The sequence below is a fragment of the Peromyscus californicus genome, unplaced genomic scaffold (genome assembly GCF_007827085.1).
Source record: "Peromyscus californicus insignis strain IS unplaced genomic scaffold, ASM782708v3 Scaffold_1__1_contigs__length_55948999, whole genome shotgun sequence".
Lineage (NCBI taxonomy): Eukaryota > Metazoa > Chordata > Mammalia > Rodentia > Cricetidae > Peromyscus > Peromyscus californicus.
Window position 1 is genome coordinate 22,028,529 of NW_026294492.1, and position 15,299 is coordinate 22,043,827.

Below are 15,299 nucleotides of genomic sequence, written 5' to 3' on the forward strand. Positions count from 1 at the left end.
GGTAGCCCAGGCTGGTCTCGAACTCACAGAGATCCGCCTGGCTCTGCCTCCCAAGTGCTGGGATTAAAGGCGTGCGCCACCACCGCCTGGCCCAATTTTTTTTTTTAGTGGAACATGATGGATATGTAATTCTGACCCTAGGGAAGCAGAGAAAGGCAGATTCCCCCAGCACTCGCTGGCCAAGAAGCCTAGATCACTGGACAAGTTCCAGGTCAGTGGACTGAGACAGACCCTGTCTCAGCACCAGGCACGCACGTGGTACACAGACATACGTGCAGGTACTCATCCGTACACACAAAAATAAACAAAAGTCTTTTAAACATGAAAAATAAACCCCATTCACAGTCTGGGAGTGTAGCTGCTCGATAGGTAATTGCATGCTTGCATCAATGGCCTTGAGTTCAAGCCTCACCACCACGGGGGAAAAATTCTATTTGTATTTTTTATATTTACCTCATTTTGTGTCTCAAAACTGATTTGACCTACTATTGTTCTTTAAATGTCTGTGATAATTTCCTTATGTTACTGTTTAAAAAAAAAAAAAGCCAGGCGGTGGTGGTACACACCTTTAATCCTAGCACTCGGGAGGCAGAGCCAGGCGGATCTCTGTGCTACAGAGTGAGTTCCAGGACAGGCACCAAAACTACACAGAGAAACCCTATCTCAAAAAAAAACAAAAACAAAAACAATAAACAAAAAAACAGGACAGCCTGGTCTACAGAGTGAGTTTCAAGACAGCCAGGGGTATGCAGAGAAAAAAACAGAGACTGAGACTTATTTACATGAATGTTTTGCCTTGTATGCATGTGTGTCTACCACATGTGTGCCTGGTGCATTCAGAGGCCAGGAAAGGGCACCAGATCCCCTGGCACTGGAGTTACGGACAGTTGTGAGCCACCACCCTATAGATGCTGAAACTGAACTGGGGTTCTCTACAAGAGCGGCAAGTGCTTTTAACCTCTGAGCATCTCTGTAGGCCCTGCTTACCTTTCTTTTGTGTTTGTCACATTCTGCTTTGAGCATAAAATCATCCAGTAGGCATTGGTGGGTTGCATTACTTCTAATTTTGTTATGTGTAAGTAGATTTTTTTTTTTAAAAAAAAAAAGAGATGAACCACACAAGATGCTCTATGAGCAGAAACAATGTCCTTTTAAATGTCTTCCATGCATTTCCTCAGAGAGCACTTCCTCGATATCCCTCCATTCCAGGCTACTTTCTGTTCGCCTTGGGCTTTTCCTCATGTCCATTACTAACAGGTGAGATTGTTTGGCTCCATCTCCCAGGCTTCCATCTGCTTTTGAGTTCCGAGAGCAGATCTCTCTTACTCCACATTGTATCCCTGAGGTCCTAGCATGAGGTCTGAAGGAACGGATGAGGGGAAGTTGCAAAACAAAGCCATAGGATTTCTTTCCTCCTGCAAAATTAATTTCCTTGTGATGCATCGTGAAATAGGAAAACAAACCAATGCTCAGAGACAGGAGAAGAAGAGCTCTCTAAAGTCACTAACACAAAGTTAGCTACTGGGTCTAACAGTTCCTCTGCTTATAGACCAGAGGAGAGGATCCCCAAATTTATGTTCTCACATTCCTTAAATGGACACATCTGTGTACGTGTCATTTACTTTTTAGAAAATATTTCTGATTTTCCTTTTTTTCAGGTTTCTACAATCCATTATCATCCCAACAAGGAAGAAAAGTACCTTTCACTTTACCTGTGCTGTAAGGAGATGTGGAGAGAGCAGTGAGCTTCAGAAAGTCAAAGAGGCAGAAAGAGTCTGAATTTCTTTTTCCTGTGCATTGGTGTTTTGCCTGTATGTATATCTATGTGAGGGTGTCAGATCCCCTGGAACTGGAGGTACAGACAGTTGTGAGCTGCCATGTTGGTGCTGGGAATTGAACCCAGGTCCTCTGGAAGAGCAGCCAGTGCTCTTAACTGCTGAGCCGTCTCTCCAGCCCCTGATTTGATATCATTTGTGGAGAGCATGGCATGTGCTGGAGATATTACTCTGCATGACACGGTTCTTCAGACAAGTTCTCAGAGCACAGGATCTGCACAGCCAGACTTAGGACTACATGAGTCCTTATCGCAACCCTTATTTTTAATTTTCTCCAAAACATACGTTTAAAACGGAATTCTGGGAGGTTTTCTTGAATAATAAATGGCTGTTGTTTACATCTAAATTTTCCAAAGTTATTTTATTGTTCAATAATATTCTTTTATTAGTAGTTATGGATTTTTCAATAATATGGATCTCCTTTATTGTTGACTTCCCATGATGCAGTTGAGATTCAGCTGTTTTACCCCATTTTCTGCTCTTAACCCTCAGCTCTGCATGTATTTTCCTACCTATGTTTCCCAGCACTTTCTTATCACAGTTTTGGCTACATTGATATTCAACGCTCAGATCATTATGGTCATATAAGTACTATTTGCAGCTGGATTGTCTGTTTCACTGAGCCACGTTAACATAGCTTTTTGAGGGGACTAGAGAGGTGGCTCGTTGGTTAAGAGTGCATACTGGGGGAGGGGGGGTTAGGATTTAACTCAGAGGCAGAGCACTTGCCGAGCAAGCGTGAAGCCTTGAGTTCAGACCCCAGCTCTGAAAAGAGCTGGCAGAGCATGGTGGCACAGGCCTTTAATCCCAGCATTTGGGAGGCAGAGGCAGGAGGATCTCTGTGAGTTTGAGGCCATCCTGGTCTACATAGTGAGCTCCAGGGCAGCTATGACTACATAGAAGACCCTGTCTCACAACAACAACAACAACAAAAGAGTTCATACTGCTCTGCTTTCAGTTCCCAGCACCCACATCAGGCAGTTTACAACCTCCTGAAACTCCAACTCCAATAGATCCAGTGCCCTTCAAGGGCACTGGCACTCATGTTCACACACACACACACACACACACACACACACACACACACACACACTTCAAAAGGCTGTTTTAAAAGATGTTTTATTTTGTAAGTGTGTGTGTTTGGGGATGTGCATGCACATGTGTGTCCATGTGTGGAAGCCAGAGAACAAACTTGGGAGCTGTCACTCAAGAATACCATCCACATGGCCGGGCATGGTGTCTTACGCCTTTAATCCCAGCACTCAGGAGGCAGAGCCAGGCAGATCTCTGTGAGTTCGAGGCCAGCCTGGTCTATAGAGCGAGATCCAGGACAGGCACCAAAAAAACTACACAGAGAAACTCTGTCTTGAAACCCCCCGCCCCCTGCCAAAAAAAAAAACAAACCACGAAACAAAAACCATCCACCTCATCTGACGTAGTGTCTCTCATTGGCCTGGAGCTCACTAATTAGGATAGTCTAGCAAGCCCCAGGAACCCTTTATCTCTGCCCTCCCAGTACTGGAGTTATAAGCCTGCCACCATGCCCATTTTTACATGGATTCTAGGGACTGAATGACGTTCCTTATGACTGCGAGGCAAGCATTCTCCTCAGCTCTGAAATAATACCTCTTTTAGTATTTGAAATGAAACCATGCAGGTAATACAGGTCTATAACCCCAGTTATTCAGGAGGCTGAGGAAGAAAGATCACTAAGTCCAGGTCTGCCTCCTGGGCTACAGAATGAATTCAAGACGAAGCAGGCAAAACTTTGTGAGACTTATCCACCTCCCTCTACCCCAGAAAAAAGAAAGAAAAATAAATAAAAAGAAGTGTGGTAGCCTTCAAAGAAGGATGAGGATGTAGTTAGTGTCTACCCTGCTTGTCTAAGCATGCGTGAGGCTCTAGGTTCAGTCCCAATGTATACAGAATACTTTAAATCAGGAATTCTCAACCTGTGGGTCACGACCCCCTTGGGGTTGACCGACCCTTTCACAGGGATCACCCAGGACCACTGGAAAACAAGGATATCTACATTACAATTCATAAACAGTAGCAAAGTCACAGTTATGAAGTAGTAACGAAAATAATTTTATGGTTGGGGGTCACCACGATATGGGGAGCTGTGTTACAGGGTTGAAGCATTGGGAAACCTGAGAACCCCTGGTTTAATTACTGGTGATGTCGTAAGACTCAACAGTCTAACCATATATTGCTATAGCTGTTTGTTCCTTTTCTGCACAAGTTTTGTTTTAGTTGTTATAAAACAAATGGGTGATTTTTAGAAAATAATTGGTCATTGACTCAACTTACCCTCTTCCAGCTGTATAAAACTCCACCCAATGTCTGCATTCATATTAGTTATCTTGTCATTTTCATCTGCTTACATTTCTCAAGACTTTGGGGTCATCTTCCTCTTCATCAGTTGGCCCCGTGTCCTCCAGAGTCACCCTTGATGGGAGATTGCCTCGGCCTCTCTGTCAGTTCTTCTGGGCTTCCTATATCCCAGCTTCTTTTTTCTCATCTACTCACTGCTTTTGGTAGAGAACATCATCCTTCACTCACTTCTAAAGAGAGCTTAGGAGGTAAAGTCTTTGCACCTCATACATCGGAAAACATCTTTATTCGACTCTCACTCTTTTTTGTTTTGTTTTTCAAGACAGGGTTTCTCTGTGTAACAGCTCTGGCTGTCCTGGAATTCACTCTGTAGACCAGGCTGGCCTCAAGCTCACAGAGAGCTCTGCCTCCCAAGTGCTGGGATTAAAGACCACCTTCTGGCTCCAACTCTCACTCTTGATAGCTAGGTTTTCTGGGTTCAAATTCTATTTTTCCTTAGGGTTTTTAATGCTTTCATTATCTTCTAGCTTTCACTTTCTGATAGATTCCGTCTGATTCCTGGTAGTTTTTCTGTCCTCTCCCTCTGAATCTTCTTATGAATTGTTCACAGCGATGTAATTTTAAGTGTGATTTCATCCACTATCTCCATCATTTGTGGAGCTTTTTGAAAGCATTTTACTTGTTCCATGTGCATAGGTGTTTTGCCTGCATGTGTGTCTATGCACCACTTGCGTGCCTGGTACCCTTGGAAGCCAGAAGAGGGCATCTGATCCCGTGGAGGAGGAGTTACGGAGAGTTGTGAGCCACCACGTGGGTGTTAGAAATTGCACCTGGGTTCTCTGGAAGAGCAGCCATTGCTCTTCGGGTGGTTGGAGTTGTTAAGTCATCTCTCCAGCCCCTATTTTCTTTTATTCCATTTCCCTCCCCTCACCTAACCACCATCCGACTCAGCTTCTACACAGCAGACTATTTTAGATGTCATACAAGTTAAACCAGGCGGTGCTTGTTCTGTGATTGACAGCCACACTTGGTACAGTGCCCTCCAGGTTCATCCATGTTGGGGCAGACAGCATACACTTCTTTTCGCTTTGTTTTGCTTTGTTTGTTTGTTTGTTTGTTGTTGTTGTTGTTTTCGAGACACGGTTTCTCTATGTAGCCCCGGCTGTCCTAGAACTCGCTCTGTAGACCAGGCTGGCCTCAAACTCAGAGATCCACCTGCCTCTGCCTCCCGAGTGCTAGGATTAAAGGTGTGTGCCACCACTGCCCAGCATGCTTCTTGTTAAAGGTTAACTAACTATCACTCTCAATGTATATACACATTTCCTGTCGCCACTCATTTGACAAGGGGTATTTAGATTACTTCGGTATTCTGCCTATTGTGGATAATTTGCGGCGAACACAGGACTGCTGGCAATCTCTTTGATAGCCTGAATTCAGTTCTTTCTCATAGCTGTCCAGATGGGATCGGTAGAGCATATGATCGTTCTATTTTTAACTTTTTTTGAGGAACCTCTATACTGTGTTTTTCTTCTTTCCACACTGTTTTCCACAGAGGCGTACAAATTCACATTCCTACCAGCAGTGTGCAAGGCTTCCTTATTTTGCACATCCTTGCCAATATGTGTTTCATATTTCCCAATAATAAGCACCCAAGCAGATGTGAGATGACACTGAGGTTTTCCTTTGCATTTCTCTGATAATCAATGATCTTCTCATGTGCTTGGTGACCATGTTCTTTGGGAAAATGTTGATTCAAGATCTTAGACCATTTTAAGATGAGACCAGTTTGGTTTCCCAAGTCCTTCCAGTTTAGAATTTCACGTTCTTTGCTTCTGGAAAAATCTTTTCTTAAATTTTTTAAAAATTATATGGAGAGATGTGGGTGGGGTAAGAGACAGGGAAAGGTGAGGTAAGGGAGAAGGAGATGGAGAGGGAGAGACTTGTATGTGGAGATCAGTGGACAACTTGCAGGAGTTGATTCTCATTTTCTACAATGTGGGTCCTGGGGTCCGAACTCATGTCCTCAGGATTGTTGGCAAGTGCCTTTTCCCATAGAGCCTCTGTTTGAAAAACAAAAACAAAGAGCAACACATGCATGTGAGTTAAAAAAATTTTTTTAAGGTCTGAGTTATAGCCCTGTGCTTGCCCATCAAAGCTCCACATTCGAGCCTAAGGAGAAAAAGGAAGAAAAAGAAAGAAATGAAGGAAAGAAAGGGGTCTGGAGAGGTGACTCAGTAGTTCAGAGCCTTGACTGCTCTTCCAGAGAATCCAAGTTCAGTTCCCATCCTCCACATGGTGGCTGACAACCATCTGTAACTCCAGTTCCAGGGGTGGGGTCTGACACCCTCTTCAGGTCTCCATTGGCATCGTGCACACATGGTGTACACACGTACGTGCAAGGAAAGCACCCAGACACATTAAAAAATAAATACATAAAAATTAAAATTAAGGGGGTCTGGAGAGCTAGGTCAGTGGGTAAGAGCATTTATCGATCTTCTAGAGGATCTGAGTTCAGTTCCCAGCACCCTCATGGTGTTTCACAACTGTCTGTAACCCCAGTTCCAGGGATCCACAACATTCTATTATGGTTTCTATGGGTACCAGACACACAAGTGGCGCACACATTCGTGCAGGCAAAACACCCCTACACATGAAATAGATAATAATAATAATAATAATAATAATAATAACAACAACAACAAAGAATTCTTTTAAAAGAAAGGAAATAAAGAAGGGAGGAAGGAAGGAAGGAAGGAAGCGTTCTGGTTTGATATCAATGATGCGGTACCTTTCCTTGTTCATTGTTTTAAAGGTGTGGACCACCACGCCTGGCCTTCTCATTATTTTATTTATTTATTTATTTATTTATTTATTTATTTATTTATTTATTTATTGGAGCTGAGGACCGAACTCAGGGCCTTGCGCTTGCTAGGCAATCGCTCTACCACTGAGCTAAATCACCAACCCCTTTATTTTAATTTTACGTGTATGAGAGTTTTGCCTGCATGGATCTAAATGCACCACATTCATGCAGGTGCCCTTGGAGTACAGAGAGGGCATCAGATCACCTGGAACTGGAGTTGCAGGCTGTTGTGAGACATCATGTGGGTACTGGGAACTGAACCCAGGTCCCCTGCAAGAACACTGAATGTTCTTACCCACTGAGCCATCTCTCTAGCCCCCTTTTCTTATTTCTTAGAGGTTGTTGTAATCTACCATTTGTTAAGACATACATTGTTCACACTGTAAATATTTCCAAAGGTTGGGACTGATTTAAGTGCTTTGACTTTGAGAAACCCACCAGAAATCTATGTTTCTGAGAGCTGTTGCCATAGACTCCTATAAACATGACAGTGTAACAACAGAAATGTATTAGCTCAGAGCCTGACACCAGAAGTCCAAGCCTTTAATATGACTATGCTCCCTCCAAAGGCACTAGGGCAGAATTTTATTATACAGTATCACTTGTAGTGCCAAGGATTGAATCAGGGTCTTGTTAATGCTGGACTTGCTGTATACTGAGCTACACCCCCAGCCCTTGGGGGAGAATTCGCCACTTCTTTCAGAATTCTCTCCCCTTTTTTTGAGATTGGGATTCTCTGTGTAACAGCCCTGGCTGTCCTGGAACTCATTTTGTAGTCCAGGCTGGCCTTGAACTCAAAAAGATCCACCCCGCCAGGCGGTGGTGGCGCAAGCCTTTAATCCCAGCACTCGGGAGGCAGAGGCAGGTGGATCTCTGTGAGTTTGAGGCCAGCCTGGGCTACAGAGCTAGTTCAGGACAGGCTCCAAAGCTACAGAGAAACCCTGTCTTGAAAAAACAAAACAAAACAAAACAAAACAACAAAAAAAAGATCCACCTCACTCTGATTCCCTAGTGCTGAGATTAAAGGCGTATGCCACTACTGCCAGGCTTTTTTTTTGGACACGAGGTCTCTATGTAGCTCTGGACCAGGCAGGCCTCAAACTCACAGAGATCCACCCATCTCTGCTAAAACTAAAGGCATGTGCCTCCACACCTGGCTTTGCCTGTCTTCATGTGACCATCCTCATTCTGTATATCTCTGTCTTCCAGGTAAATGTTCACCTGTTTATCTTAGAAGTGTTCCAGTCTCTGGATTTAGGGCCTACTTCAGGATATTATCATCTTGAGATCCTTAACCATAGGCAAGGCCTTATTTCCAAACAAGGCCACATCTACAGTTAACAGAATGAGAACGCAGACACAGTCTTTTTGGCGACACTATTCAACTCAGCACTGTATCCATGTGAAGATGTTGAACTGAATATGCAAGGCTTAAGTTCAGGGGAAAGACAGCAGTTGGAGGCACACATTTGTGACCATCAGCACATGGATGGCGGCTGAGATTTATGGAGAAAGAAGAGCCCCAATAACCCCGATGTCAGAGAGTGGAGGGATGAGGAAGATTAAAGACAGGAGACACAGGATTAGAGGGAGGGCGGGGGGCATGTGCGGTTATGGAGAATGATGATGAGCATTTACATTGTACGGAGGGTCAGGCACCCTTCACTGTAGTTTCAGAGGGGGGGTGTGGCAGCTCTGTTAGAAGGAAGAAAGTGACAAAGGCTAGTTTTTAAAAAATACTTGTGTTTTTAAAGAAAAAAAAATAGAAACTATCATCTATCTATCTATTTTTTCTTTTCTTTTTTTTGATTTTTTTTAAGGATTTATTTATTTATTATATATACAGAAGAGGGTGCCAGATCTCATTATAAATGGTTGTGAGCCACCATGTGGTTGCTGGGAATTGAACTCAGGACCTCTGGAAGAGCAGTCAGTGCTCTTAACCTCTGAGCCATCTCTCCAGCCCCTATTTTCTTTTCAAGACAGGGTTTCCCTGTGTAGCCCTGGCTGTTCTGGAGCTTGCTCTGTAGACCAGGCTGGCCTCAAACTCACTGATCCACCCGCCTCTGCCTCCCAAGTGCTGGGATTAAAGGCGTGGGCCACCACATCTAGCTGGGAATATTTTTCAAAAAGGGAGAAATAATAGAATGTTTATGTTGACAATGAGCAAGTTAAGAGGTAAAAATTGCTGCCAGCAAGGAACGGAAAGCCTTTCTCAATAGTGACATCCTTGGGTTGAGCAGACAAGAGGAGAGATAACCTAGAACTGAAGTGGAGGCTGGCCTTTGGAACTGGGGCAGTTCATCCTTAGTCCCAGGAGAGTGGAGAGCTGGTGTTTCCGGGAGCTTGTGGTAATTCCTTGGTGACTGCTGCTGTTTCCTTAGGAAATAGGAAGCAAGGTCGCCTGCAGAGAGGAAGGATGGAGAGAACAAGGTGGAGGAGGAGGTTCAATATAACAGAAGTTGTGAGTTAGTATCTTGGAATTCTGGGAACAGTTGTACTAGGGAACAACTATTTCATAACTTGGAAAGACTAACTTCTCAAGCAAAATTAGTCACTGGGAGCTTAGAGTGAGGGGAAGACACTGTATAGCTTGGCTTCTCTCTAGCTCCTCTCAGGTCTTTGTGGGTGGAGGGTTAGACTTTGCCAGGTTGTAGTTCTGCCAAGGATGTATGACGAGAAAGCGAGAGGGAGTTAGGGATTACAAAGAGAGGTTTGAATAAAGAACGAAGAGCAGTGGTCTGAGAGGTTCCTGCAGGGTAGAAGCCAGGAAGGAAAATGGGTCTCTCCTACACACTCTCATCAGGCAAGGTGACAAGAGATACAGCTAGCCTCCGTTTCCTAGTCACATACTGCAGGGGAAAAGGGCCAGCCAAAGAACCCTACCCTGGCCCTGAAACTAGAGCCAAAGAAACACACTCTGCCCCTGACCAACTCAGTACAAAAAAACAGCCCCAATCCCTGAGCATGAAATCCAGCCAATCTCTGAACTTCTCCAAACCCAGGGATTGAAATCTGACCAGTTCCCACCCTGAAAACCTCCATCCTGAAAAAACTCCGCCCCAAAGAAGCCCTATATAAGCCCCGTGCCTGTTCGGTTTGCTGATGCCTTTTTCCACTTTGGCAGAGGCAGCCATCCTGCTGGATGATTCTTCTCTCCCAATAAATCTCTTGAATGAGGTTTGGGTGAGACCTTCTCTCACTGGAATGGAGCGGAACAGAGCAGAACTGTAACACTTTCATTGGAGAAACCTTCCCCTAGAGCAGAGATGTTACACTCCGGGTAAACTGAGCAGAACTGTAAAAACTTCGCTGGGGAAACCCTCCCATGCTGGAGCAGAGTTACTTACTATATTGGGATCTCCAGCAGGGCTGTTAAGCTGCTACCCTTACAGTGACTTTGTGGTAGCTCTTGGCTCCCGACTGCCAGGATCCCTTTCCATCCGAGCTGCAATGCTTACACATACCCCAGTTTTTCTATCTGAGAAATGGATAATACTGATCGTTTCTACTTTACCATATGAACACCTACAACACTGCTTGCCAGTAACTGTCTTGGGCCTTTCTTTTATACCATGCATCTTTGGGTCTTGCAAAGCCCACCGGTTCTCAGACATTGTCTTAAAGTCTCTGACACGGCTTCATCGTGCCTTGCTTCTGAAATTGCCGTGCTTTTCAGGGGCTCTTTCTCTTTGGGCTTTTAGCCGGTTTCACTGCTACCTCTTCTCAATCTCCTTTGTAGGATCCATATTCTCTTATTGACTTCTTAGCTTGGCGCTAAATTCTCTTTAGTAACATTCCTTTTGCCGGGGATGGTTTCAAAACAGCCTTTCTCTGTGTCGCCCTGGCTGTCCTGGAGCTTGCTTTGTAGACCAGGGTGGTCTCAAACTCAAGAGAGCTGACTGCTTCTGCATCCCAAGCTTGGGGATTAAAGGCGTGTGCCACCACGCACGGCTTCTTTATTCACATTCAACGCGACCTCCCTTTGTCTCCAATAGCCTCTGTATGTTAACATAGCCCAAATAGGCATCTTTCTTCTTCTCCGAGCCCCAACTACTACTTTGTTAGTCCTATGATTGGATAATTACTGTATGCACATCCTTGAAGAGACTAGAGGAAGATGGAGACAGTTGTTACAATCTTGGAGACAGGAGTAGATATTTCTTTGAAACATTTCGTGTAGTTATTTCACAGGCCATATTTTTAAAAGAAGGGCCTTGCTCTGCAGGATGTAGTCACTTCCCCACTCTTGGCGTCCTTCGCAGAGCAAGTGCAGATGGGCCCCACCGGGCCACCGTCCACAGGGTGGGCCCCCCGGCTCCGAGCGCTCCTGCGTCACGATCAGCCACTCCCTGGGCTCCCAGCGTTCCCTCCGCCCTACTTCCTCCCTCCAGGCCCCGCCCCGCGCCGGTGCGCCTGCGCATGGGCGAACACGTGGCTGCCGCGGAGCCAGAGCAGCAATGGCGGCCGGTGGCGGCGGTAGCTGCGACCCCTTGGCCCCGGCGGGGGTCCCCTGCGCCTTCTCGCCGGACGGTCAGGCCTACTTCGCTTTAGCCTCTAGTGACGGTCACCTGCGGGTGTGGGAGACGGCGAACAACCGGCTGCACCAGGAATACGTGCCTTCCGCGCACCTCAGCGGTACCTGCACCTGCCTGGCCTGGGCGCCAGCGCGGCTGCAGGCCAAGGTAGAGGGAGCGGGACGGGCGGCGGGGAGGGCGCCCTCCCGGACGGGCTCCGGCGTCCCGGGCCACGCGCGGCGCGGGGCAGCATGCCGCGCGTGGCCCGGGACGCCCGGGGCGAGGAGGCGCGGAGCGGGACGGCGGCGCCCCCTTGGCTCCCACGCCGCGGCCGAGAGCGCGGCCTGTCCCGAGGGGGGCAGTGAGAGGAGGGTGCGGCCCGAGCCCCGCGGTCTCCACGAGGTCTGCGCCCGGCTTTCGCTGGGCCGCCATGTTCACCGAAGCCCGTGCCCCCCCCCGGGGGGGGGGCAGCTTCACACTTCCAGGCCTGGCTCCTGAGCGTGTCGGCATCGGAGCTAGTCTCTGAGTAGTACCTTCGGGGCACTCTCCCTCTTCCGCATCCCAGACCCGGGGTATTGGTTTTGCTTTGGGCAGTAGGAATGCGCAAGTCTTGTTTTCCTTCCGGGAGCCCCTTTACTCGGATGCGTGTTCAACACGTGTTCTCCTCTTTCTGCCTCTAGATTGTGGGATTCCCACTGCCGCAAACTCTTTACTCTCCTAGCTTCCTTTCATTCTCAGCTGTTTAACTTAGGCTCAGTCCCACCTTTCTAAGCTTCCCCTCTCATCCTGAGGTCTGCATCGGATGCAGAGGCACAGTGGAGTAATGAAGTCGTAGAACCGCTTGGTTTAATGCGCATGATGCACGCCCCAGTGATTTTCCCGTAGTTGGGAAACTGCCGAGTTAGGGAATCCTTTTCGCTGTCAGGTAAATGCTGTTCACTGTTTAGTCACTCAGTTACATCTCAGATTACCACGCACGTGGTTACTGCAGTTAGGCAGTAGGCAGGCAAAAGGAATCACTGCTGTGTAGTCTGGAACTGGAAAGTATCCTGAAGTTTGGGACGCTTTGCTGTCACTGGCGAAAAAGTTAGAGGTAGTGTTTGGGATAGCTTACTTCCGATCACCAGGGAAAACTTAAATCTTTGGCTTGAAAGTTGTTGGGTTTGTATCTAACTTGCCATACTTTGGGTGAGTATGTTTAGCTATTTGTCAGGTTTTAAGCTGCGTTTCCAATTTCTCTTGGTGACAAAGAGCGCTTATCGGGCCCTGTAAATCAAACATAATCAGGCTTGTGAAAAGGCTATGTAACTGTCATCAGAATTGTAGTACTTTTTCCCTTCATAAGTTTTGTTTGTAATTTTAACAGTGCTGTAAAGTGGTGAGAGTCCTAACACCCAGAGAAATCAGACAGAGCAGTGGTTAGGTAAACACATGTGCACAGGCTGTGAAGTTGGAGTCCAGCCTCTGCAATAATTGTGCTTTTTGTTCCCTACATCAGTCATACCTGCTTCATAGAGTAGTTGTGAAAGGTAGTGTATTTAATAATGCAGAATCGCTTATATACAGTGTTTTAAGGGCAATGCTAATTATCGGTATTAATATATTTGTATAGTTGGTCCTGCAAGGTATGTAAAAGTGAGCAACTTCAATAAAGCCCCAAAGGAACTAGGCCTGGAACTCATGTCTTAAACCCAGTTCTTGGTTGCCTGCAATAGTTAATACTAGATTGGCCGTACCTTGGTTCACGTTGCTTTCCTGTTGACTTCCAATCTTGTATGCCCCAGAACGAAACCCAAGTTTCAAAAACCATTTTTTTTTAAATATATTTATCCACTGTGATACAGTAGGGATAAAAGCCTTTTTTAAAGGATCCCAACTTTAACTTTTCAACGAAGCGCCTCACATTAAAGCAACTTTATATGACAGAACATCTTAGTTGAGTCCTGGGTATGAAGCCAAAGAGGTGTGCTGGATGTGTAGTGCAGAGGAGGAACATGTGATTAGCATACCCAGAGTCCTGTGTTCAGTCCCCAGCAAGCCCTGCCCCTAAATGTTTGTAAGTTTCACTTTCCTTTTATCTGTATGTTGTCGTTTTCATAGTGTGACTATGAAATGTCCAGAAATTACTGCATTTAAAAAAAAAAAACTGATTTAGGGTTGGGATGGAGGTCAAAGATGGAATACTTGCCAAGCACATGAAAAGCCCTGGGTTTAATCTCAGGCACCAAAAAATAAAAAATGGAGCAGAAAAGCTGATAGCACTTGATTGAGTCAGGGCTTAGGGAGCTAAATGGCTTTAACCAAAGCCTTGATCACTAATAAGTAGTGGCACTAGGATTCTGGTACTCTTGACTCCCAGTCCAGTGCCCTTTACACTATTACCCTTGCACTTTAGTCCTGGATTTGAGAGCCAGGATGACTGCAGAGATAATCAGTTCCCATCCTGGGTGTGTTACATACTGATTTATTTACTAAAGCATCAGTTTTCTTGCATTGAGTCTGTACATATTTCAAACAGGTCTGACTTTGTGATGGAGTGGGTGGGGGGTTATGGTAGGATATGGATCAAAGTTTGTGGCAGCTGCTCAGCCTCTTGCATTGGGCTCCCTGGATTGTGTGCCCTGTTATTTTAAGTACTAAGATGATTTCATCATACCAAATCCATTTTATTTTACATTCTTTAGCCTTTAAAGCATGAGATGTGAAAAAATATGTTATGAAGCCCGTGTTCCCAGCATGTTGGTAAGGTCTGGCATGGGACTTACTCTCCAGTGTAGAAGTAGAGATAACACTATCCTACTTCCAGAGCCCTTAGCATTAAATGAGGCAATATATGTAGTGCTGTAGTCTCCAGTGTAAAAAATTTATAAGAGTGTCCTGTACTTGGTTTAGTAATCGCCACAAGGACAGTGTATGCTGATACTCCTGTCAGTAGAGAAAGATAAATTCATGCTATGTTTCTTGGACAGTGGGTTATAGTAACGGTCATAAATGTTTAAAGATGCTAGATTGCTATTCCCTGTTTCCAGAATGATCTAAGTAAGGCCTTTAAGTTTATGGCCTGATAGTTGTAGCATTTCTTGGTTTATATTTGTGATCTGAAGCTGTTGTGCTAGTGGCATAGTAGAGCCACACAAGTAAGCCACCTAGGCACTGATCCTGATTCCTCCCCAGCCTTCTCCCAGATGTCTTTCTTCATCCTCTGGCTGTACAACCCCAGAAGTCAGGCAGACCATGTCTGATGTTGGCTACCACAGTAAATGCTGCTTTGTGGAGACATAAGCACATACCTCTCAGAACCTGACTAGAGGACATGGCATTTCAGGCATTAGGAGGGAATAGGACTGAAACATTGATGGTATGTCTAGGAAGAATTTGAGCTGTCTTCATTGCCATCTCTTGGAGATACAGCACGATTCCGCTGTGTTCCTGTCAAGAGGTCTCAAATATTTCAAAAGAAGGTAAAGGTTGTAGATTAGATCCTAGTGGCAGAAACAGAAGAACATTTGTTTTGATGTATTTGTGACTTTGTGAAATGTATACTTTTTAAAATTCTTATTTATGAAATACATATGCCAGAGTAAGTGCCATTAAAACAAGCCAAGAAATGGATTTAAACTACTTACTAAAGATCGAACATAATTTTCAGTGTCTAGAGGTCAGTTTTTAAGACAGGTTTGATCTATTGGTGGATTGTGAAATAGATTTAGTGGGTTGTAACAGCTTAAGTGAGATAGAATGGAAAGGTAA

The 15,299-nt window shown here is 45.3% G+C and overlaps 1 protein-coding gene and 1 long non-coding RNA gene across 3 annotated transcripts in view; one reads left to right on the forward strand and one right to left on the reverse strand.

Moving 5' to 3' along the window:
- Positions 1-609: 609 nt before the first annotated feature.
- Positions 610-11,344, reverse strand: LOC128115482 (uncharacterized). 2 transcript variants are annotated; one of them, XR_008220166.1, is made up of 3 exons: positions 10,383-11,344; positions 4,146-6,229; positions 610-1,415 (listed from the first exon to the last, which is right to left on the reverse strand). It is a non-coding gene; the product is annotated as an uncharacterized LOC128115482 (long non-coding RNA). The 2 variants fall into 2 exon arrangements; XR_008220165.1 differs by lacking the exon at positions 610-1,415 and having other exon boundaries at positions 2,937-6,229.
- A 106-nt stretch (positions 11,345-11,450) lies between these two features.
- The window catches only part of Wdr43 (WD repeat domain 43), a 50,355-nt gene continuing 46,506 nt past the window's right edge, over positions 11,451-15,299 (forward strand). Inside the window, 1 exon segment of the mRNA XM_052746205.1 lies at positions 11,451-11,717. Coding sequence (XP_052602165.1) covers positions 11,493-11,717 — 225 coding nt within the window. The 5' untranslated portion in view covers positions 11,451-11,492.